We start from the raw sequence: 24,680 nt of genomic DNA, 5'->3' as shown, positions 1-24,680 counted from the left end.
ACATTACCCAACTGCCCGGTAATTATTGAAAATGGTACCATCTACCAAATCACAAATTCAATGACCTCTGACTACAACCTCCTGTCCTTTCTGCATCTCCTCTTTATCACTTCAGTCCATAAAGAATTAAATGCCATGGGAACTGCCCTCCCTCCACACAAAAAAACCAAAGAGAACAACATATATTAAACACAATGAACAAGAGGCAGCATAGGACTCTAACTTCTGAAAGAAGAGAAATGATGAGGGCAGCCTTCCATCTCAGTGCTTTGGAGGCAGTTTTCAGACTAGCATAAGGAGAGGGAACCCAAACGGAGCCCAGTGGTCTTGCTGAGTTAGGGATACAGATATCAGAGGCGGGGAGGTTAAGGTGGTACAGTATAATAAAAATAAATATTTGGTCTTTGTCCATGTCCTGGTGCAGAGCTCCTAAAGCCCTTAGAATTTTCTGAGTGACAGCAGTCTCTCATAAAACAGCCCTTCTGATTACATCTGGGTTTATGTAAAAGAAGTGAGTTACAGAGCATCTGGGTAGCTCAGTGGGCTAAGAGTCTGCCTTTGGCTCTGGGTCATGATCTCAGGGTCCTGGGATCCAGCTGCACATCAGGCTCCCTGCTCAGTTGGGAGCCTGCTTCTCCCGCCCCCTTGTGCCCCCCCAACTCACTCATGCATGAGCTTGCTCCCTCTCTCTCTCTCAAATTAATTAATTAATTAATTCTTGAGAAAAAAAAAAGTGAGCTGGCTGAGGCCACAAGTAAGCCTCAAAACGAGACTAGTCACTAGAAGGACCAAGAGATTAAAGGGTAAGAACTTTTAGCCCCACCTATTGGCTGGGGGTGGGGAGGTGCTAGAGATTAAGTTCTATAAAAACTCTTGAACTAGGAGATTCAGAGTATCTGAATTGGTGAATACATACAGTCTGCCAGGAGTGTGGCACACCCTGATTCCACAGGGACAGATGGTACCGCACTCAGGACCCCTCTAGATCTTGCCCTATATAACTATTCATTTGTACCCTTTACGATAAACTGGTAAGTATAAGTCAAGTGGCTTCCTGAGTTCTGGAGCCATTCTAGTAAATTATCAAACCTGAGGGGGGGGGGGGGTCATTGGACACCCAATTGATAGCTACTTAGTCAGAAATTTGGATGACCTGATACTTGCAACTGGCCTTTGAAATGAAGTGCAATCTTGTGGGAGTGAGCCTTAAATTTGGGCAGTCTGACAATTAACTCTGTCTGAATTGAACTCAATTGCTGGACACCCAGCTGGTGTCCACACAGTATCTGAGAATTGACTGGTGTCAAAAAAAAAACACCCCAGGTGGCTCGAATTTGCGGAGAATAGAAGAGAGGCAGGATCTGACCAGGAGAGGGGAAAAAATCAACAGAAACAGATCAAAATGTGAGAAAGATGGAATTAGAAAATAAGGGCATTAAAACAGCTATTATAAATATGCTCCATATGTTCAAGGATGAGAGGAGGAGAAAAAAAGACTTAAAGATGGGGAAAAAAAAAAAAGGAAAAAGAGCACCACAATGATGACCTGCAGGACAACATGAAATATCTAACATACATGGACCTGGAGTCCTGGAAGAGGAGAAGGCATTAAAAAAACCTGAAAAAACAGTGGATGACAATATCCTCAAATTAATGAAAACTATAAAATCACAGATCCAAGTAGCTCAACAAATCCCAAGAACAGCAAAAACAAGACAAAAAGAAAATCATTCATACTAAGCACATCATAATCATTTGCTGAAAAATAGTCATAAAGTCACCAAAAAAGTCAGAAAGAGAAATTATGTAGAAAGGAAAAAAGAAAAGAATTACAGCAGTCTTATTAGAAATCATATGAAACCAGGGGATCCTTGGGTGGCTCAGCAGTTTAGTGCCTGCCTTTGGCCCAGGGCGTGATCCTGGAGTCCCGGGATCGAGTCCTGTGTCGGGTTCCCTGCATGGAGCCTGCTTCTCCCTCCTCCTGTGTCTCTGCCTCTCTCTCTCTGTGTCTCTATGTCTATCATAAATAAATAAATCTTAAAAAAAAAAAAAAAAGAAATCATATGAAACCAAACAAAACAGTATAGCTATAAGCCAATAGTGAAGATAAAATAAAATTATAAAAATGCCACACCTGCTTTTCAACCTCAAAGGGAACTTGCACCCACTTATTCCCCTCCTTTCTCTCTAGCTCTGTCCTAACATGACTAATTTCCCTTCTTGCTCAGCGGGGCATCTACAGTCTACCATCTCAACCACTCTCTTGCCAAAATCTTTTTTGCCTAACCTTGCCTAACCTTGCCTAACCTCCTGTACAACTTACCTGGCCAAGAAATCATCCCTGAACAAATTCAACTATTTGGCTCTCAGGGCCTACAGTAGCCTGAAAGGAGATGAAAAAGGAGTTTCATAGGCCAAAAGTATCTTATCAATTCGGGATTACCAAACTAATCGGGCCCTCAAAACTGCTGAACAATCTCATCATTCTCCTTAGTTAGCAGCCTGTCCTATTTTCTGTAACAACTCTATAAGAGCCTTCTCCTCAAACTTCTTCCATTCTGGCAGAACCTAGCCTTTTTTTAAAAAAAATTATTTAACCCCTAGCCTTCTGAATTTAAATAGGTCGAAGTCTAGTCCACCGAAAAAGACACCTCCTCCAACCCTAAGACCCTATATCTAGAGACCAACACTCTTTTCATCCTTATTGCAATTCTAATTGAAGATCAAACTAGGGGCCATGCAAATTTTCCCATTTGTTACTACCCTTAACTTGTCAACATCTGTCTTGCCTGTTAAATTTCACCCCACGAAGGCAAAACAGAAAATCTTCAAATCTTATCAAGTTTGATTTTTGAAAAGGAAAATGCATATATTACTGTTCTGTACAAACTTATGAAATTAGACTAGTTGGGAATTCATCATGGGTGTTTAAGTAAAAGGCAATGAGTTTAAAATTCCTATTACAGTAATTTTCTTTCTTTCTTTCTTTTAAAGATTTTATTTATTTTTTCATGAGAGACACAGAGAGAGGGGGGGGGGAGAGAGAGAGAGAGAGAGAGGGAGAGAGAGAGAGAGGGGCAGAGGGAGAAGCAGGCTCCATGTAGGGAGCCGACATGGGACTCGATCCTGGATCTCCAGGATCAGGCCCTGGGCTTGAAGGCAGTGCTAAGTCACTGAGCCATCCGGGCTGCCCCTAGAGTAATTTTCTTTTAAACATTCTTGTAATGAAAATTTTAGAGAACACAAAAGTAGAGAAAAGGTGTGGTGACCCTGCTGAACTCATCATCATTCACCATCAACAATTATCAACCACTTCGGAATCTTGTTTCATCTATCTCTGCTGTCAGTAACTACACTGGAGTGTTTTATAGCAAATATCAGAGAATATATAATCTCATTTGTAAATACTTCAGTAAATTCTCAAGAAATTAGATTTTTAAGTTAACTTAATATTATACCCTGCAAAAGTAATAACAATTCTTTGATACCTACTATCTGATCCATATTTATTTCAAACTATCTAAAAAAAAAAATACATTTACGGCTGATTTGTTCAAATTAGGATCCAAATCAGGTCCACATATTACTCTTGGGTGGTATGTCTCTGAAGTCACTTTTAAGCTTTAACAGTTACCACTATTCCTTTCCTCACCCCAAATGCCTTTCTTTTCAATGTCACTTACTGGTCACAGAACCAGATTACTTGTTCTTGAGAACTTATCACATTCTGGATTGGCCTGATTGCTTTGCATTATTCTTTCACGTCTCTTGTTCCCACACTTCTCATAACATGGTAGTTCCTTCGACATTAGCTATGATCCTGTATGTTTTTCTCTTTTCCTCTCCTTTCCTATCTTTCCCTCCCATCTTCTACTAAAACAAGTGCTATGTCTACCCACTAATAAGCAGATAAGGAGAATGTGGTATTTCTCTGCAATGGAATATTATTTGGACACAAAAAGAAATGCAGTATTGATACATGTGACAATATAGATGAACCTTGAAAACGTTATGCCAAGAGAAAGAATTCACAAAACCCACATATAACATGATTCTATTTATGTAAAAAAATATATAGGCATCTTTGCCCAAATAGGCAAATACAGAGATAGAAAGTGGTTACTTAGGGAAGGAGGTAGGCGGTTGGGGAGCAATAGGTAGAGAAGTTTCTTTCTGAGGTGATGAAAATGTTCTAAAATTGACTGGGTTGATGGCTGTGCAACTCTGTGAATACATTAAAAAACAATGAATGATAGATACACTTTGAGTGACTCGTACAGCATGTGATTCAGACCTTAATGAAGGTACAAAATAAAAATAGAATAAATATCTTTTTAATGTGTCTATCCATACTGAAATGATACAGTCCAAGATTTCTTATGAAGAAAGTTGCAGAACATTCCATGCAGTATGCTACCATTTGTGTCAAAGGACTATACACACACATACGTGTTTGCACATATAGAAATACACTTACTACTATTTACTCTATAGTCACTTTTTTTCTCTATAGTCACTTTTAATTTTTTACCATGTCATCTAACACTTTTTCAAAATCTTCTGAATTGCAAAATTATAACACTGAGACTGAAATTACTAAAGGCAACTTACGAGCAAAGCTGAATGGACAACAGGGGGGTTGGGGTGGTCCATAAATAAAATAAGGCCAGGCAGACATCCCTGATCCTGGACAATGGCTCTTCTATTTAATGGATCTGCTGCTAGATCCCGTAGCTGGTTAACTACCGAGAGAGCATCAGGTTCTTCATTCATGGTGGAGGACGAAGAATTCATCTTCTATGCCATACACATGAACCAAATCTTCTTAAATTCTGTAGAAACGGTTTGCAAAATTAGCTCTAGGCTGCTGAGGTACATTATGGCATTTGTTAAATAATCAGGATTACAACACCTTTAGGAAGAACAGATGAATCTAAATCACACAAAAACCTGAGACTTGGCAATTCCACAGTTTAAGTAAAATGAACATAAGAAGCTAAGTAAAAAAAAAAAAAAAATCAAGTTATTTATGTGCACAATATTTAAAGAACATATGTCATCTTCAATATTCCAATAAATTCCATTTTAGCAATACATATTTTAACACTAAAGTCACAATAAACAAGATCTTTACAGTTAAAGCTCATAACCTTCACTATACTTCTCAAATTCTACCACTGCCAGTGCTTTTTTCTAGAACACTTCTGGAGCCTACAAGAAGTGTCTCAGGGAAAGGTGTCTAGCTGAAAGCTTTTTTTCATATTCATCTATGAACAAAACCCAGCATACTGGGCTTACAAAAGATAAAATCCCCTAGGAAAAAGGAGGGAGTCAAAAAAGGCTATGAACAAAAAAGCCAAGAAGGGTATCTCATATCTCACCCTGTGTCTCAGGCCCCAAGAGTTAGAGATCACAGTGAATCTGAACTGAATCTGTAACACACCTTTTCAACTCTGAGTGTGCCATATTCAGAAGAATGGAACACAATTTGAGGTAATTCATTTATTTTTTTAAGACATTTATTTATGTATTCATGAGACAGACAGAGGCAGAGACACAGGCAGAGGGAGAAGCAGGCTCCATGCAGGAAGCCCTACGTGGGACTCGATCCCGAGTCTCCAGGATCATACCCTGGACTGAAGGCTGCGCTAAACCACTGAGCCACCTGGGCTGCCCGAGGTAATTCATTTAACAGATAAGGGAACAGTCACAAAGAAGTTAAATTATTTGCCCCATGTGACAAAAGCTAGTTAGTATAAAAGTGTGCTAAAGGGATGCCTGGGTGGCTCAGCAGTTGAGTGTCTGCCTCTGACTCAGGACAGGATCCCAGGGTCTGGGACTGAGTCCCACATTGGGCTCCTTGTGGGGAGCCTACTTCTCCTTCTGCCTATGTGTCTGCCTCTCTCTCTGTCTCTGTGTCTCTCATGAATAAATAAATAAAACCTTAAAAAAAAGTATGCTAAAATCTTATCTCCTAATCAACAGTCTTTCCACTTTCCATTGTCTTTTTGTTTACTTTTCTCCATATAGTACTTTAAAAAGCAAGAGTTGGAAACTCAACCACCTGAGCCACCCAGGTGCCCCTCCATACAGTCCTTTTAAATTTGCATACCTTTCGCCATAAAAGTAAACCTTGATATGATAGAAAATGTAACATGTTAAACATACAAAAACCTAAGAAACAAAATATCAAGGAATAATCTTCATATGGCAGAAAGTTAAAAATAATTTCCATTAACCAAGTTACATAGTATATTCCTATTAGTAAAAATACTTTCCATGAATCAATTAAGTTTAGTGCCAAAAATACTTTCCATGAATCAAAATAAGTTTAGTGTCAATTTCAAAAACAATACCAATTAGGGGAGGAAGGGGCAGAAATTCTTCTGTTACTCAAAAGACTATTACAGGTTATTTTTTGGGAAGAAGGTAATAATGCATAACTGACCTCACCAGATTGAAATATACAAAGTTACAAATAGTAAAGTGGGGGTGGGGGTGGTAGGGGGGCTGTTGGTTGAGGTGCAGTAGGAAGGTATTTCTCCCAGGAAAGTTATTTATGCATTCAATATAAGAAAGCAGGCTCAATGAGTCAGACCAAGGCTTCACTACTTGGTAAATGTGATTTCAAGCAATTCCTTTACTCTTTTGTCTCAGTTTCTTCATCTGTAACATAGGGCTAATCATAGCAGCTACCAAAGGTGTATGATCTAGACATAATGACAATATACAATATGCCTAGCACATTGTAAATGCTCAATACATAACAGTGTTAAGTTACATGGAGCAAAAAATTAATAAAAAAAATAGTAAGATTACTCAATAAATGGTACTGGAATGCCTTCTAAGCAATTTAAAATCACTGCTAAGCAAGTTTAATTTATACCACATGGGGGATCCCTGGGTGGCTCAGTGGTTTGGCACCTGCCTTTGGCCCAGGGCGTGATCCTGGAGTCCTGGAATCAAGTCCCACATTGGGCTCCCTTCATGGAGCCTGCTTCTCCCTCTGCCTGTGTCTCTGCCTCTCTCTCTCTCTCTCTCTCTGCGTGTGTCTCTTGTGAATAAATACATAAAAATCTTTAAAAAAATAATTTATACCACATGGCAAAAAGAAACCATACTCAAGATAAAATATGATAATTTTTTTAAGTATACAAGCAAGTGCAAAATAAAGGACTCAGAGGAAATAGGGTTTTAGCAAGACAGAATCTGACAGTTATTTTCAAAATGAAAATATGATAGTTACTGTGGCAATTTTAAAAATATTTTAAAAACGCAACAGACTGAACACACAGGGATAAGATTAACAGGTTTGGGGGCATGCTGCCTCTTAGGTGCCTCTATTATCAGCATACTCAATATCCCTGTTTACAAACCACCTTAACCAAGAGCTTTACGTGCTGTTACCAGCACAAATCTTATCCAAAGTGGAACCTGAAGAACCAATTACTGGCTAAAAGGCCCAAGAACCAAGTTACAGTAAGAACCAAATACGCTGGAAGAGGTCCTTTTGCATTCACTTCTGACCTTGGTACTGGAGAGCTCCATTCTTATCTGAGTCCTTTGATAACTATTCAGTGGGAATAACGCTGAAAAAGTTATGGCCTTCCCTGTTCCTTTGAGATGAATAAAAGGCTAAACTTAAAACTTCCAATCTCCAAAGCCCACAGACAAGGAGAGGGTCCCTTTTAGGATCTTCCAAGGAAAAAGTCAAGAATATCACAAGACATCAAAAATCCTAACACAACGGGCAGAAGCTGTGGTCAAGCACTGCATTTCCTCTGGCATTTAAATGAAGGCAAGAAAGGTAGACAGAAGCAATGATTAGTTTCCTAAATTAAACGGGTTTTTAGGTAAAACTTCAAGAGAGATTTCCTCTCTTGACTGTTAGAGTTCAATTTTTTTTTCCTCATTCAATATTCTTGGCAATATCAAATTACTCTGAGAATTGCCTGGATCCTGTTAAATGATCAATATTTCTGTGTTTTGAGGAATTCACAGAGCAGTTTTTATAAGATTGTTATGGAACAGTTGAGAAAATTGAAACAGGTAAGCAAAAGTTAGAACTCTACCGCCATCTGATGTATTAGATACATTTAGTCTTAATGTTAATTGTATCAATTACATGTTAATGTAATGTTAATGTTAATTGTATCATAGCAATGTTAATTGCTATGTTAATTGTATCATATTCACATACTAAAGCTGTCTGATAAAAATGTTAGCCTTCAGAGGCTGGAAAAACTTTTAAAAATGATACATTTTGGTATTCTATCTTACCCTCTCTTACTCTCAAAACAATTTTTAAATAATATTTTAAATACACTTATCTGAATGATTTTATAGCAACCAATGAACCATAATGTAAGTTAAAAAAAAAAAAGTATTCAATAATGAGTAATGCATTAGGTTCAAAAGAAAGTAAGTTTGCTTTCTAGTTGCACTTTTCATTTAAAATACTAATGTGAAAAAATGTGGACTTGGACAGCCTATACCAGAATAAGCTGGGGTTATTAAAATGCAGATTCTAAGGCCCATACCCAGCCCTCACTAGGAATCACTGGAGGTAGGGCCCAAACACATGATTTTAACAAGCACACCAGGTGATTCCTGGTGCAAATAAAAGCAATTAAAACTTTACAATGGTGGGTAACTGCATGTCCTTTTAATATGGCTAGAGATGTCTGAATAAAATCCTGAACGCTAAAATTCTTCAAGATACTTTCTTTAATTACAATGCAACATGACAGTAAGTGAATTTGGGACTATGTTTCAGCTTCATTACCAGGTAACTAAATGAATAAACTGAAAAAAACACTAGCAGTAGCAAATTTACTGACTCCTTTGAAAGAAAGTGATGATCAAAGGAACAAAATTGGGGGGGGGGGCATTATGGTGGAGAATCTGTGTATAGATTTTGTGTGAGTAAACAGAAGGTTCTTGAAATTTTATTTGTTAGCAGTAGTATATCTTTCTTGTCTCAATTATTTTCTTTTTTAGACCAGTTCTTGATGACTTACAAGTTAGTTTTTGATTACTTTTTAAATACTCTTCTATTTTAAGATTTTGGGCTACTAAGCTAAACTTGCCAATACAGACGTACTTAATTAAAGAAAAATCAAAACCTCACTGGCAAATGAGGAAAACGTGAAAAAAAAAAAAAAAAAACCCTTCTCTTCGTCTATTAGAACACAAATGCATATACTGCATACCTTTTCTCTTATGTTCAGTTCAATTTGGACAAACAGATCATAAGACAATGCATGCTCCCCAAACGTTAAAGTGCACTTTGATTACAACCTAAGGGATTTTTTTCAAAAGCAGATCTGACGGAGTGAGGCTTGAGATTCTGCAGTTCCAACAAGCTCCCAGGTGAGGCCTATCCTGCTGGAACTGGGAACTTAGGTGATGGGTGTGAGACTACAATCAACGAAAGATTTTCTTCAGCCAAAACTTAACATTCAACTCAAAGAATGATTTCGGTCTCTTACAACTAAGAGCTGCAGAGAGCACACAACCACAATCTAAATGTACATTCAGTTAAGCAAGTTTTTACAAAATAACATAAGCGCTGAGGTCAGATCTGGCTTTCTCTTACTAGCATCAAGTGTAACTCTTCAAGAAGTTGGGTTATCTCCCTTGAGCCTCAGTTTCCTCTCAATAATCCTGAGTGACTGTCAGCATCAAAGAAAATAAGAACTTGAAACCAGCACCAGCAATGACCAAACAAGAACAATACTCGATCCTGGGGTACTTCTATCCCACCAGGCGTTGCGGTATACTCCGCACCTCCCTAACACATCGGTGAACTATAACTATCCCCAAAGGGGCTGCTGAACTGCAGGAAGGCCTCCGAGAAGCGATTAAAATACGGGGATATGAATGCCTGTCTCTCCTGAATGGAGACAAACACAACAACGTCCTTCCACCCTTAATAAGACATGCAGGTGCACAAAACCTGAAAGTGCCATACGAACAAGCCAAAGGGACGAAGAAGTGAGACAACATCCATTAATAATAAAGCCAGGGTTTGTAAAACATCGGACGTGCGGGGGACGGGGACGAAATGACCGAAGCTAACATTTTCACCAGGCACATCCGGCCAAAGCACTTTAAGGCGCTCGGTGGGACGCACTGCTGGGTGGGCAGAAGGCCAGCGGGGAGCGCCTCCGCCCAGGCCGACTCGCGGGCTTGATGAAGGGGCCGCTTTGCGCGGCCTTCCTTGGCTCCGCCGCTTTGTCTGCCGTCCCTGGACCCTCACCTACCGCGCCAGAGCCTCAGGAGCCCAGAGCCTGCCGCACCATCAGGGCCACACCAACGAGTGAGGTACGGAACCCAGGAGCCGCACAGCAGGTCCCTCCGTCCGCAGCCGCGGCGTCAGCGATGGCAAACGACCAGGTTAATTCTAGGAGCCAAAGAGCGAGGACGCTGGCGGGGAAAGGTTCTCCAGACTCTCCCCCATGACCCTGCAACATGCGTCGGTTCTGCCCTCTCATTGGTTGATCCCATTCCAACGCGAGGATAAGACATCCAGTACGTGAAGGCCTTCTTAGACTCACGCGCTGATTGGTTACCCCGGGAAAGGCACCAAGTGTTGAACGGAAGAGGCCAATGAGAGCGCAGGATCGCTTGACTTGGCCCCAACGGGTCTCCGTCCGCTGAGCGTCAAGCGAAGAAACTTCAATCCGGCTGCGAAGCCGTTAGCTTCCCGCTTACGACTCCCGGGCCCCCGGCGTTGCCGGAACCTGCGTGCTGCCGCGTTCGGAAGTTCACATGGTATGTTTTTCTCTGGCAGTTCTTTCAGGTCTAATAAAGTATTTTCGTGATATTTCATTCGTTTTTGTGAGTCGTAGTTGATCGTCTTTAAAGGTTTTTGAGTTTTGGGTAAGAACGTTAGCCCTGTGTGAGGCGTTGCTCGGATTTCGTTCCTGTTCCTGTGTCCCGTCTTCCCAACAGCGCGAAGGCTGCAGAGTACGGCTTTTTATTTGTTTTAAATAATAACTTCTGGGCAGCCCCGGTGGCGCAGCGGTTTAGCGCCGCCTTCAGCCCGGGGTGTGATCCTGGAGACCTGGGATCGAGTCCTGCGTTGGGCTCCCTGCTTGGGGCCTGCTTCTCCCTCTGCCTGTGTCTCTCTCGTGAGTAAATAAATAAAATCTTAAAAAATAAATAATAACTTGTTTTTGGAAGGAATTTTTTTTTTCTTGAAAGGGAAAGGGGGAACGCCTGGGTGGCTCAGTGGTTGAGCGTCTGCGTTTGGCTCAGGGCGTGATCCCAGTTCAGGGATCGAGATCCCTGTGGGGATCCTGCTTCTCACGCTGCCTGTGTCTCTGCCTCTCTCTGTCTCGAATGAATGAATGAATAAAATCTTTTTTAAAAAAGGGAAAGGGACTTCGAATCAGAATGTTCTGAGATTTGTCATGAAGTATTTTTTAGATACTGTCTTCTATTTAGTTTATCATGGTAAGAATTTATATACTTTTATCCATAGCCAGTCACTGGCGGTTTTGTTAAGTATAGATCTTGGTTTTTATTTATTTTTTTAAAAATATTTTATTTATTTATTCATGAGAGACAGAGAGAGAGAGAGGCACACACACACAGGCAGAGGGAGAAGCAGGCTCCATGAGGGAGCCTGACGTGGGACTCGATCCCAGGTCTCCAGGATCAGGCCCTGGGCTGAAGGCGGCGCTAAACCGCTGAGCCACCTGGGCTGCCCTAGATCTTGGTTTTTAAAGATATTTCTCTACATGTAAGCGAAATCTAAATTCCCCAGGCCAGTCTGAGAATAATGCATCAGTTGCACCCAATAACTTCACTGAATGGAATCTGGATTCTCTTTCACAATTTGATTTTGCCCCGTAGCTCGTATATTAAAGTCTCAAGGGATTCAAGAAGCTTCTCCTGGGGAGAGTGCGTAAGAGTAAATACCCCTGTGGCGCCTGACTGGTTGAGGCGTAGACGTGCGACTCTTGATCTTCACGCCGTCAGCTCAAGCCCCAAGTTGGTTGTGGAGCTTACTTTAAAACAAAAAACACAGACTGTGTTCTATGCAATTGTCTCCAACACTTTGATTCCTAAGTGAATTTAAGATCCAAACAGTTACTTCTCAAATTTCTTTGCCTTTCCTTATTCTTGGTTATCCTCTTCCTTCCGTAACAAGCTATCAAGAAGAAACTAGGAGCAAAGTGGAATAGAAAAGGTCCCTTTCACACCATTTGACCTATAGCAAAAACAAGTCTCCGGCATGATTTCTATTTCCCAAAGTCATAAGAGGGAGTGGTGGTAAGCCAATGTAAAAAAAAAAAGTAAAAAAAGTAAAAAGAAATGATGCGTAATGTGTAGTGGTAGAGGCACCAGCCTAATTAATTAGTAATCAACCAGACCAACCAAGGGCTGGAACTGGCGGGGTGTGAGGAGTGGGGGTGTCGGGGGTGGGTGGGCAGGAGGGGAAGGAAAAAAGGAGATTGTGATGCATTTACTGTAAGAAAAAAAAAGCTGTAAAAAAAAAAGTGAATATAGGAAGTTCAAAAGGCACAGACAGGTTAAACATAATCCAGTTGAGTAAATGAAATTTTGCTTAATATTGTTATTAAAAACAATGCAACAACACAAAGTAAACTTGGATTTTTTATTTTATTTTATTTTATTTTTTATTAAATGGGCTCCATGCCCAACATGGGGCTTGAACTCACAAGCAACTGAGCCAGCCAGGCACCACAACTTGCTCTTTTTTCTAAGGTTAATTTGTGTATAAGAAAGTGAGACAGTTGGGATTTTCCCAACTAGTAATTGATGACATAGGTTTTTGGCAGTGTTCAGAATGTATGTTCAACAGCGTCTTTGTCTTTTAGAAGTTCAAAATCTAAAATTACTGTCAGAGGCATGATTATATTTAAAGTATTGAGAAGATTAATTCTTCCTTGGCAACAGCCATTACAGAGAGTTAGATGACTGGCATTAAAAGGCAGGGACTGTAGTCACAAAGAAATAACGAACAATTTCATAAGCACCAATGGGTTACAAGCCCAGTGAAGTCTTTTAAGGTTTTAAGAATTTATATTCCCATATTAAAAATGTATGAACTTGACATCAATAAAGTTATACTACCAGCTATTATGAGTCATTCCTTATTCTTAGTCTCAGATAGCTTGCCACAGGACACAGCTGGAATGTCAAGTTTCTCAATGGCTGTGTTGCTTAAGACCTGTGAACCAGATAATGGCAGCTTCATTTATTCAGTTATTTTAAAATTATTTTCAGAACACATACAATGTGCTAGAAACAGTCTTAGCAATGGATTCAAAAATAAGAGAAAATATTATTACTGTCCTCAAGTTGTTTATGGTCTAGTATGGTAGCTTCCAAACTTTATGATGAAGTACTGCTTTCAGCTTAAAAAAAACACATTTTGAGCACACAGCTCTAATACATATATATTATTTAGTCATAAATTCTATACATAGATTATCAAACTAATATGTAGACTAAAAAGCATATCGAAATAGAAAAGTTTAGGGATCCCTGGGTGGCGCAGCGGTTTGGCGCCTGCCTTTGGCCCAGGGCACGATCCTGGAGACCCGGGATCGAATCCCACGTCGGGCTCCCGGTGCATGGAGTCTGCTTCTCCCTCTGCCTGTGTCTCTGCCTCTCTCTCTCTCTCTCTGTGACTATCATAAATAAATAAAAATTAAAAAAAAAAAAGAAATAGAAAAGTTTAGAAGATGAGAAATAATTACAAATAGAAGCACTTATATTTGAGATTAAAATTATGTCCATATACATTATTTACTAAAAAACTTAAATTCCAGATGGATTAAAACTCAAGTGTAAAACAAAATATCAAAAATCCTTTAAGAAAATCTTGGAGAGGGCAGCCTAGGTGGCTCAGTGGTTTAGTGCTGCCTTTGGCCTAGGGTGTGATCCTGGAGACTTGGGATCGAGTCCCATGTCAGACTCGTTGCATGGAGCCTGTTTTCTCCCTCTGCCTGTGTCTGTACCTCTCTCTCTCTCTCTCTGTCTTTCATGAATAAATAAATAAAATCTTTGTTTTTAAACATTCCTATAACAATATAGAAGTAGGGAAGAGCTTAAAGAGGATTAGAAACTCAGAAGTTAAAAAAGAAAGAAATGGTCATATCTCATTTGTTTTAAAAAGTAGCTTATTTCTGTGGCAAGAAAATACATAACCAATGTCAACAGACAATAGATTTAGGGGTAAATTTGCAACTTGGTGGACAAATAGAGGTTAACATTAAAAAATTGATCGCTCATTGTCAAGAAAGGAATTAACAGCCCTATACAAATTGGGTGAATAAAAATGAGTATTTAATCAAGAGAAAGTCCAGGTGGCCAATAAACATGTGAAGATATTTAAACTCACCTGTTATAAGGGAATGCAAATTAACAAAAGAATAATCACAATGCTGATCAGACTGGCAAAAAAAAAAAATGACACAAAGTTGCTGGCAGGAATAATGTTTAGCGAGAAAACTCAGATTTTGCTGTGGAAATGTAAATTATTACAAACTTAAAAAATAATTCAAAATCTATTCTAAAAATTGCATTTTTTGACTCAGCTGTCCTGAAGCATTCAAACCATAGAGACAAAAAGCATCATACAAAGGCATAAGAACAGAGATATTTATTGCAATATTGCTCATATTGGCAAAAACAAAAACCAAACAAATGATGTAAAGAAGTAAATGATATGTTTACAGGCCATGGGCCATTCTGAACAATATTAGAAAACCTTTAATAAAGGGAAATGAGAGCTATAGAAGAGACATTGAGGTATTTCCATGATGCTTCAAAGTGTGTATATATATATATACACACACACACATACACTGATTTGATTTTTGGAAATAACATCATAAACTACATTTTTATATATTCTATGAATATGGAAAATATATAGAGAGATACAGTCTAGGTTTTTAGCATATATTACCTGAATAGGACAGGATCTGGGAGAGTAGGAGCCCACCACACGCACAAAAGGTATAAATAAACTAACTTTACTGGGGAGGGTGGGGTGTAAATATAATAAATATTCATTAAGTAAAATCACATGTAAATGAAATGTAATCAACAAAAATCTAGGTGGTATTTAGTAGTTTCAAGGAACTGCTTTCACAAGTATGAGAGTGATAAACTTGCGGTCACAAAACAGTCACATCTGAGGAGGATATATGGTGAGAGGTAAGATAGGAGGTTGGTGAAGTATCCAGTAAGCGGTACCCAGTGACTCTGTGTAGGACCTCATTTAGAAAAGCTACATGGTACCTTTTGGGTCAGACAGATCTTGATTTTACCACTTGCTGGCTTTATGACTATACTAAGTCACTTTGGCACTAAGGACCTTAATCTCCTCTAAAAAACAGAAATCCTGGCACTTCCAAGACTGCTATAGGACTCGACAATAAAATAGTGTAAGAGAGAACACCTAGCCCAGTATCTAGAAGATGTTCCATAAATGTAGAATTAGCCCCACTTCTCTCTGCATAAAAATATGCTCTCTAGAAAAGATCTGATAAGACCTAATTTGTAGTGATAAAATTATTGTGTTGTTACTAATACTGGAAAAGATAGAAAAGAAGCATCACTAGTCACCTTCAGAGAATTTGAAGCAACCAACGCATTTTTCTGAAAACTGGGAAATAAATGGAGAGAAACCAAGCATTAAATCTACCTTTATTGGGGCACCTGGATGGCTCAGTGATTCAGCATCTACCTTCCGCTCAGGTTGTGATCCCAGGGTCCTGGGATCAAATCCTGCATCAGGCTTCTCGCGGGGTGCCTGCTTCTCCCTCTGCCTATGTCTCTGCCTCTCTCTGTGTGTCTCTCATGAATAAATAAAATCTTTAAATTAAAAAAAATGCCTTTCTTATATGTATTATATTTTAGTGTAACAAAATAGTTGGTGTATGATAATCTGAAAACTGGTACACATTAAGAAACGTTCAACTTGCTTTTCTTTACAAATGTGCCTTAAGGCGACCAGTTAGCTCATAAATGACACATCCAGCCTCACCTTGTCTTTTTTTCTTTTTTTTTAAGATTTTATTTATTCATGAGAAACACAGAGGCAGAGACACAGGCAGAGGGAGAAGCAGGCTCCATACAGGAAGCCTGACATGGGACTTGATCCTAGGTCTACAGGATCATGCCCTGGGCTGAAGGCAGTGCTAAACCGCTGAGCCCCCTGGGTTGCCTCTCACCTGGTCTTAAAATGCCTCTCACAAGGCCACTTCATTGTCCTACCAGTGGTCTTTTGCTAGTTAGGTTTTTCTAGATTCAAACTCAGAACCTCTTAAGGCCCACTTCAATGTATTATATTTTCTATAGACAGGCAGTTGGAGCTGGAAAAAGTGCAGAACTAGAGAGAAAGGGTCTGGATTTTCAGAGAAGACACTAAAGCTTGCAGGTCATTCAACCTATCTTACCAAATGGGATTGTCATTAAACTTCATGTGAGACAGACTGATGGACATATTTGTCCCCTACTTTACTAACCACTGGTCATACCACACAGCTGACTGAACGTACTTCATGGGTAATATTTATTGGGCTATTGTGATAAGCCAGGTGTTACACCTAGTATTTTACACGTTACACAATTGGTTCTCAGGCTACCCTGTGAGGTGGCTCTTTTCCCTACTGTGCAGATCAGGAAATTGAGGCCTAGGTAGGGTGATTGACTTGCCAACGGCCATGCAGCTGATAAGTGACAGAGGCATATTTTCAGTATGGGTCTGTCTGACTTGGAAGCCCAAGTTCCTTCTGAGAATTCAGCCTCACCATCTGCCAATATAAACAAATGGGAATCTGCCCTTTTGGTTAAATCTCTGCAAGGAAGCTGGCCTGTAACTGGCTTTGGTCATCTTTCTATTGCCTAAAATACATTTAATAGTGACTAAATCTCTGCCTAAACAATAGTACTATAGTCCTTTAATCTGTTAGGAATTTGGAGGCATAGAAAGGTCAAGGGACTTTTTCAAGGCTGCACAGTGAGGAGAGAGAACTCTGATTCTCTTCTACTCAATAAATACGAAGTTTCAGTTATTCTGGATTCTGCCAAGGAAGCTGAGCCATTTATTTGGATGAAGAACTATAAAGGATCAGACACATAAAAGAAAAGTCAATTTGCTTCTAAAATCCCGGAACTCCTGGATTGCCCTGTAACCTACATTAGTTTCCAAACTTAGTTATGCAAATCATCTAAGATTTAGGGAAGGGGTATGGGCATATGAATTTTAAAACATATGCTCAGAAGTGGAGTTTCAGAATTATCAATCTTATGGAGAAAATATAAATTGTATTATTTATTGCTTCCTAACAAATCACTCCAGAACTTAGCAGCTTAACACAATAATCATTTATTATCTCATGGTTTCTGTGTATGTAGAATCCATGTGGGCCTTAGCTCGGGGTCTCTGGTTTAGAGTCACAAGATTGCAATCAAGGTGTCAGTGGGGCTCTAATCATCTCAAGGCTCAATAGGAAGAGGATCTTTTGCTGAGTTCACTCACATGTCTCTTAACAGGATTCAGTTTCTCAGAGGCTGATGAAAAAAAAGCTTCAGTTGCTTGATGGCTGATGGCCAGAGGCCTCTCCTCAGTTTCTTGCCACATAGGCCTCTCCTTAGGGCAATTCACAATATGGCAGTTGGACTTCTCTCAGGAGAAACCAAGAAAGAGCAAGCAAAATGGAAGCCACACTCTTTTAACCTAGTCTTGGAATTGCCATCCTATCACTCTTGTATTTGATTCATTAGGAGGAAGTCACTAGGTCAAACCCACTCTCTTCAAGAGAGAATTACTCAAGGGTGTGAATACCAGGAGGCAGGGATCATTGGGGGTCTTTTTAGAGGTTACCCATCATGGAGATGTAAACAAAGAATTAAAAACCAAGGTGATAATATATTTCCTAGCTCTGTCCACCGAGAAATGATATGTATAAAATATAAACAAAATATAAATATACAAAATAAATGAATAAATGGGCAGAAGAAACGATTTTTTTTTTTAGGAGAAGCAAATCTTACTTAAAGAATTCTAAATTATTTATGTAGATATTCCACTCCAGGAGTTGAAGCTTAATCTCATAACCTTTGAGGGTGGGTAGGATTTAGTGACTTGCTTCCAAGAGAATATGTAAAGAGAAGAGAATATGTAAAGAGGGTAAAAAATGCAACTTCACAGTGGAGAAACAAGCAAAAACTACCATGGTCAGGTTAACATCAGCAGAAATAAATCATGCTAATATCTAATATACCCTCTGATATGATGTGATGAGAAGGGCATCTCAATGTATGGTATTTCTCCCAAATCTTACAACCCCAGTGTAATCATGAGAAAAACAGCGGATTAATTCAAATCAAGGCATATTTTGTAATTTATCTGATCACACTCCTTAAAAATGTCATGGTCATAACAGGATTATGAGAAACAAATACTGAGAAACTCAAGAACAGGAGTCTAAGTAATGAGGCATTGATGACTTAATGCCATGTGGCATTGTGGATTGGATCCTGGAACAGGAAAAGGACATTAATAAAATCTGAATGAGGCAGCCCCTGTGGCTTAGCAGTTTAGCGCCACCTTTGGCCCAGGGCATGAACCTGGGGACCCAGGATAGAGTCCCACGTTGGGCTCCCTGCATGGAGTCTGCTTCTCTCTCTCTCTCTCTCTCTCTCTCTCTCTCTCTCTCTATATATATATATATATATATATATATATAATAAAACTTGGGTAAAGTCTGGAGTTTAGTAAATAGTAATGTACCAATGTTGGCTCCTTAATTTTATAAATGCATCATGGTAATGCACTGTTAGCATTAGGGGAAGCTGAGTGAGGGGTAAACAGGAACTTCTGAACTATCTTTGCAACTTTTCTGTAAGTCTAAAATTAGGGACGCCTGGGTGGCTCAGTGGTTAAGCCTCTTTGGCTCAGGGTGTGATCCTGGAGTCTGGGATGGAGTCCCACATCTTGCTTCCTACATGGAGCCTGCTTCTCCCTTTGCCAATGTCTCTGCCTCTCTCTCTCTGTCTCTCATGAATAAATAAAATATTTAAAAAATATATTTAAAAAATAAATCAAATTATTCTAAAATAAAATTAATTAAAAGGAAAAAGTGAAGTATGCTGCTTATTTCAAGTATGATGACTGCAAGATTTTCCCTTACTTCTTGGCTCAGCATATTTTGCACCTTCCTTTCTCCTCTACCAGCCACAAAATTCTGATGCCAGGTGCCATGAGACACACCCACAGGTGCCCTTGTAAGATGGCATATAGTATGGCTAGGAGTATTCTGGGAAGACATTCCAACATCGTGGCAGTCAGCAATATCTAATCACAAAAGGAACCTAAGTTCAACTCAACCCTCTTCCCCTCACCCAGATCTCCAAAATGCCCAGGGCCACTCCTGTGCACCTAGTATGCAGACAGAAGTGTGAAGAAAAGGAAGCTGGAATGGAAAAAAGGCAGGTCTTGACCAATCTCTGTTTGAAGGTTGCTTTAAAACATCTTCATTTTGAAAAGTAGGAAACATATGACCATGTGAACTCAGTGCGAGGGTCCCTCCTTGGGTCTTGGAAGGGGCTGGTGCAAGTCAGGGGGTCTGAGCACAAGCTTCATTAGCTTTTCAGTAAATCCACCCTCTAAGGATTTCGGAAGAAACAAGTAAACTTTGCCAGAAATGCCGCTCTCCTTTGCTTCCACTCCTTTAGCTCAGAAGCACCAACTCTTTCGTCAAGCCTCAGCCGAAGCACACCTCTAAAATGTGTTCATTGAGTCCTCTGGCCGGCTTGGGCAGGTCTCCCAGGTTCCCAACATTCCTTTATTATAACATTTGGTTATGTTTGTGTTTCTGTCTTCCTGTTAGTCTGTAGGCTCACTGAGGGTGTGGTTCAAGGCTTTTAAAAATCTTTGTACTGTCATAATGGGCCCTCAACAAGCCCTTAGTGAGCAAATGAATTAGTGCTCTTGCTGAAGTTGGAAAGTCCTCGCCAGGAAGGCACTTGGGCACCAGGGGTAAAACCACAATAGCTCTGGTGCCTGCCCAGTGGCCCGTGGGACCCATCACAAAGGGAGCCTTAGACACCCAATCAGCAACAGCCTCCGTACAGGCCCCAGAGAAATACTCCGGTTTTTCACTCTACGTATGTATTTCTTCCTGGACCTACACACGTCACCATGCTGACTATATTGGTAGCTATAGATGTAATGATCATTTTCATGGCAGAATTATTTGAAATCTTGTGTCCCAGAATATTCAACTATTGAAAAGCGTGTATCCCCCAGAATCAGACTAAACACGCAGTGGAACTGAAGACGGTAAAATCCTCCCCCATGCTCTTTGTATGCCCCACACCCTCAACCCCCCCTAAACACAAGCACACCCGGGATATGAGGTTCACGTGGGAAGATCTGCCGGCCAAACCGAAGCCCCAACAGGCTTGGGATAAAAGGGATCAATAGAAGTCAGTTAACAAGGGCTTAAGAGTCCCGGCTTCTTTCAAGGTAATAGACACCTGCGGCTACATTCGGACTATGGGTCTTTTTTTTTTTTTTTTTTAAGATTTATTTATTCATGAGAGACACAGGCAGAGGGAGAAGCAGGCTCCATGCAGGGAGCGCGATGCCGGACTCGATTCCAGGACGCTGGGATCACGCCCTGAGCCCGAGGCAGACGCTCAACCGCTGAGCCACTCAGGCGTCCCCGGAACACGGGTCTTGCTACACACTTAGAGAACGGGGTTCGCTAACAAAGTACTTTCTAGAGTAGAGCAGTGAAGACACAAAGCGAAGTCCACGCGAAAGCACCCGCCTCGCTCCAAGCGCTGCGCTTGCGCAGACGCACTGTGAGCGGCGGCTGCAGGCCTGTGGGCGGGTAGGGTCCCTTCCTGGGCGGGCAATCAGTACCCGCCTCCGGGCCGGAGGAAGCAGCTGATTGGCCAGTCTGGCCCGGGCTAGGGGCGGAGACTGGGTGATTGGCAGTAACTCCCCGGGAGAGCCAAGCTGGAAGCTGGAGCAGCGCAAGAAGGCGCCTGGCTGCCGCGCGGCCGAGGTAAGTGGGGCGAGAGACTCAAGAAGCGGTTGGCGGGGGGGTCGAGGAGGCGCTCCCAGGCTTGAGGGCGCTGGGAAGTCCCGGTAAGTAAGTAGGAGCTGAAGGACCCCCGAATTCGGGCATGCGGGGACGACGCCGGGCTGCGTGGGCCGGTTGGGTGTCTCCGCGGCGGCTGAGAGGAGGTTCTCGGCGGCCGCGGCGCTGAGGCTTCTGGGGGGGCGGGAGCACCGGCGGAGCGGAGGGCAGCCGGCCCACCTGCCCCACGGCCGGGACTCCCCACCCCGCCCCGGCCCTTCGGTCCGTCCTTCGGAGCCCACAGCCCGCGCGCAAGCCGCGGGGCGGCGGCCCGGGGACGTCAGCCCTTCGCGGTGGTTGCCTGGGGCGTCGCGCTCTTTCCCGGGACCGGACGGACCGGTGTCGGCGGCGGCCCCTGGGGCCGGGCCGCGGGGACTGGGAGGAGGGGCGCGCTCGCTGCTCCGCCCGGGAGGCCGAACCAGTCCCACCTGGCGGGTGTTGCTGCTTCATTATCACCTCCCAGTACTGCCCAGTGGAGCTTCCTGAACGCAGCTAGGACTTTGCGTTGAGCCCTAAAGAAAAAATATCGACCTCCGGACGTTTAAAAACACGTTTTGTTATGGAAATCTTCAAACCTGCCGAGGTCAAGGGGTTGGTATTAGGAGCTCGGCGAACCCATCAACCAATTTCGACAATTGTCTACACATGGCCGGGCTTGCGCCCTCTCCGGGTTATTTTCTAGCAGATCCCAGACATTTAATCTTTCCTAGGTATTTCTTCGGCTTTGTCATGGTCATTAACTGTACTACTACTTATTATTTTTTGATCATTTGCTTTCTAGAGGGGTTGAATAAGATAAGGCACACGTGAAGGTTTACACGGCGCAAATTTCAGTTTGTGCTACAAGAATGTGGGGAGTTCTCCGAAAGTGCAGTTTGACTACCCCGTGTTCAGATCTTAAAAATAATTGAAAACGAAGGTACCAAACAACCCAGTCTTGGCAGTAGCATTATTGCTTTTTGAGCAGAAATATTAATATTGGTAATTTCTGCTTATAGGACTCTTGGTAGGTATGAGGCACTGTGAAACTCCACCTATTAAGTTTTTACAACAGCCATGTGAAGTAGGTATCCAGTTTTACAGATGAGGGGAAGGGGGGGGTGCTAAGCAATTTGACGTAGGTCACACTGATATAAATAAGGGGGGACAAGGGGCTGGGGTGTCTGGGGTTTAGGATACTAAACCAGGCCCCTGCCAAGTTCTTGCTCTTTTAACCAGAATTAAATTTCATAAGAATTGTGGAATAAATGTAACTGATGTGGATTATTTCTATTGAGCTATAAATCCATAATGAAAAGAAAAACCCTGTAACTTAGGAGTACAGTGATAAGATAGGTATTTTTGTTTCTTTCAAACAGTAAAAAGTTTGGGAGGGGGTGAATCCCTGGTTGGCTCAGCGGTTTGGCGCCTGCCTTTAGCCCAGGGCGTGATGATGGAGTCCCACATCCGGCTCCCTGCATGGAGCCTGGTTCTCCCTCTGCCTGTGTCTCTGCCTCTCTCTGAATAAATAAAATCTTAAACAAAACAAAACAAAACAAAAAAGCAGTAAAAGGTTAATGCAATTGAATTTTAAGTTGAAATCTTAGGTGGAATTTAAGTATGTAAATGTAGATCAATAAATACAAATGTTTACAATTTCTGTAGTATAGGACCAGTTAAAGGGGAAAGGAAACCAGAGGAAATATACATCAAATAATCTCTATTTCCTTTGGCATTTGGCACTCATCAGCTCTTGAGTACTTTAAACTATATCCATTATCTTCTCAATCTTATACGATTTCTAAACCAAAATCTACATCCAAATAGTGTTAGAGGAGTCAGGAACTAGAAAGACAGCTGGGCTTTTCAGAGCACAGTAGGAAAGACCAGTTAAATTGGAGTTTAGGATTACTACTAAAGGGATTAATTCACAAGTCTAAAGTAAAGTTAGACTCACATGTGACTTTTGGCACTTTGAGTGCCAAGTTTAAGGAGTTTGAACTTAAGCAAAAACAGTGACTCACTGATTGCAACCATCTCAGGGAGAGTGAGCTGGGCATTATCAAAGATAGCTTCACCTGAAATGTGAAAAGATTAGTAACTTGACATGGAGGATATATAGGAAATAGATGTAACTGTTGAATTTACGAATATAAGGCAAGGAATAGAGAAAAAAGCCTGAAAAAGGGGATGAACAGATGGCATGATTCTGAAGTGCTGGTAAACTTTAGTTTCCCTAAGTTTATTTTTTTAAGTAGGCTCCACACCTAGCATGGAGCCCAGTGTGGGGCTTACCTTCCTGACCCTGAGATTGACTTGGGCTGAGATCAAGAGTTGGACTCTTAACCAACTGAGCCACACAGGCGCCCCAACAAGTTTATTTTCTTAGGCAGATTTTTTAGACTGATGAAAAGGAAACTTAGGATCTGATAAAGAGGATTTCCATAAAAGTTACATTTTACATATATATCATGCTTAATGATGAAATATTTCCCCTGTGGGTTAAGAAATAAGATAAAAATGACTGGTATCAACGCTTCTACTGAACAGTTCATTATAGCCAGGGAAAAGACAAAGAAGACATAAAAATTGGAAACATGACATGGTAGTCATAAAAATTTGAAAATACACTTTAACAGAACTAATTAGTACTTATTGCAAATTAGATAGTAAAATTATACAAACCATAAAACTTAGTAGCTTTAAAAAGCTCCTAATAATAGTTGCAAAACCTTTACATGGAAAACTACAAAGTGTGATAAAAATTAGATTTAAATAAATTGGGAATTGGGATGCTTGGGTGGCTCCGCAGTTGAGTATCTGCCTTCAGTTCAGGGTGTGATCCAGGTCTTGGGATTGAGTCCTGTATCGGACTCCCTTCAGGGAGCCTGCTTCTCCCTCTGCCTCTCTCTTTCTTGTCTCTCATGAATAAATAAATCTTAAGAAATATATAAATTGGGGGTTATAGAATTTTAGTAAATTGGGAATTTGAATATTATTACTGTGTCAGTTTTCCCCAAATTGATCTGTAAATTTATTGTGATTCTCATTAAATTTGACTAGGTCTTGGTTTTGTGGCAATTGAGAGATGATTCTATAATGAACATAAAAATATTTAAGACCAAAAAGCAAGAATGATAGAAGAACAAAGTCAGAGTTTTAAAGCACTGAATATCAAAACTTATTGCAAAGCTGTGATAGTTAAAACAGTGGTACAAAGAAAAGTATCTAGGGACACCTGGGTGGCTTACCAGTTGAGCATCTGCCTTTGGCTTAGGGTGAGATCTCGGAGTCCCAGGATCATGTCCCACATCGGGCTTCCTTCGTGAAGCCTCCTTCCCCCTCTGCCTATGTCTCTGCCTCTCTCTCTGTGTGTGTCTCATGGATAAATAAAGAAAATCTTAAAAAAAAATTAGGCTCAGATGGCCTTCCAGTAAACTGAGACAGCTGAACATATAGAAAACATAGAAAATTAGCTTCATGCTAATCATAAAAATGAATTTGTGGTATATCTAGAGATAAATGTACAATGTGAAAACTTTCTGAAAAACATATAGG

The 24,680-nt window shown here is 40.9% G+C and overlaps 2 protein-coding genes across 4 annotated transcripts in view; one reads left to right on the top strand and one right to left on the bottom strand.

The window, feature by feature from the left end:
- Nucleotides 1–10,501, bottom strand: part of ARMC1 (armadillo repeat containing 1) — a 38,401-nt gene extending 27,900 nt beyond the window's left edge. The window contains exons 1-2 of one of the 2 annotated variants that reach the window (XM_026012030.2): nt 10,262–10,501; nt 4,612–4,832 (exon numbers count right to left, since the gene is read on the bottom strand). In XM_026012030.2, coding sequence (XP_025867815.1) covers nt 4,612–4,794 — 183 coding nt within the window. In that variant the 5' untranslated portion in view covers nt 4,795–4,832; nt 10,262–10,501. The remainder of the gene's footprint in view (nt 1–4,611; nt 4,833–10,261) is intronic. The other variant, XM_026012023.2, reaches the window with a different exon arrangement.
- A 109-nt stretch (nt 10,502–10,610) lies between these two features.
- The window catches only part of MTFR1 (mitochondrial fission regulator 1), a 75,471-nt gene continuing 61,401 nt past the window's right edge, over nt 10,611–24,680 (top strand). Inside the window, exon 1 of one of the 2 annotated variants that reach the window (XM_072734645.1) lies at nt 10,611–10,776. The gene's annotated coding sequence lies outside the window, so the exon portion shown is untranslated. Of the gene's footprint in view, nt 10,777–20,794; nt 21,069–24,680 lie in introns of those variants that run through there. The other variant, XM_026012044.2, reaches the window with a different exon arrangement.

This window comes from Vulpes vulpes, chromosome 13 (assembly GCF_048418805.1).
Source record: "Vulpes vulpes isolate BD-2025 chromosome 13, VulVul3, whole genome shotgun sequence".
In the NCBI taxonomy this organism is placed as follows: Eukaryota; Metazoa; Chordata; class Mammalia; order Carnivora; family Canidae; genus Vulpes; species Vulpes vulpes.
Note: the sequence above shows the minus strand (reverse complement) of the source record. Positions and strands in the feature narration are given on the sequence as shown.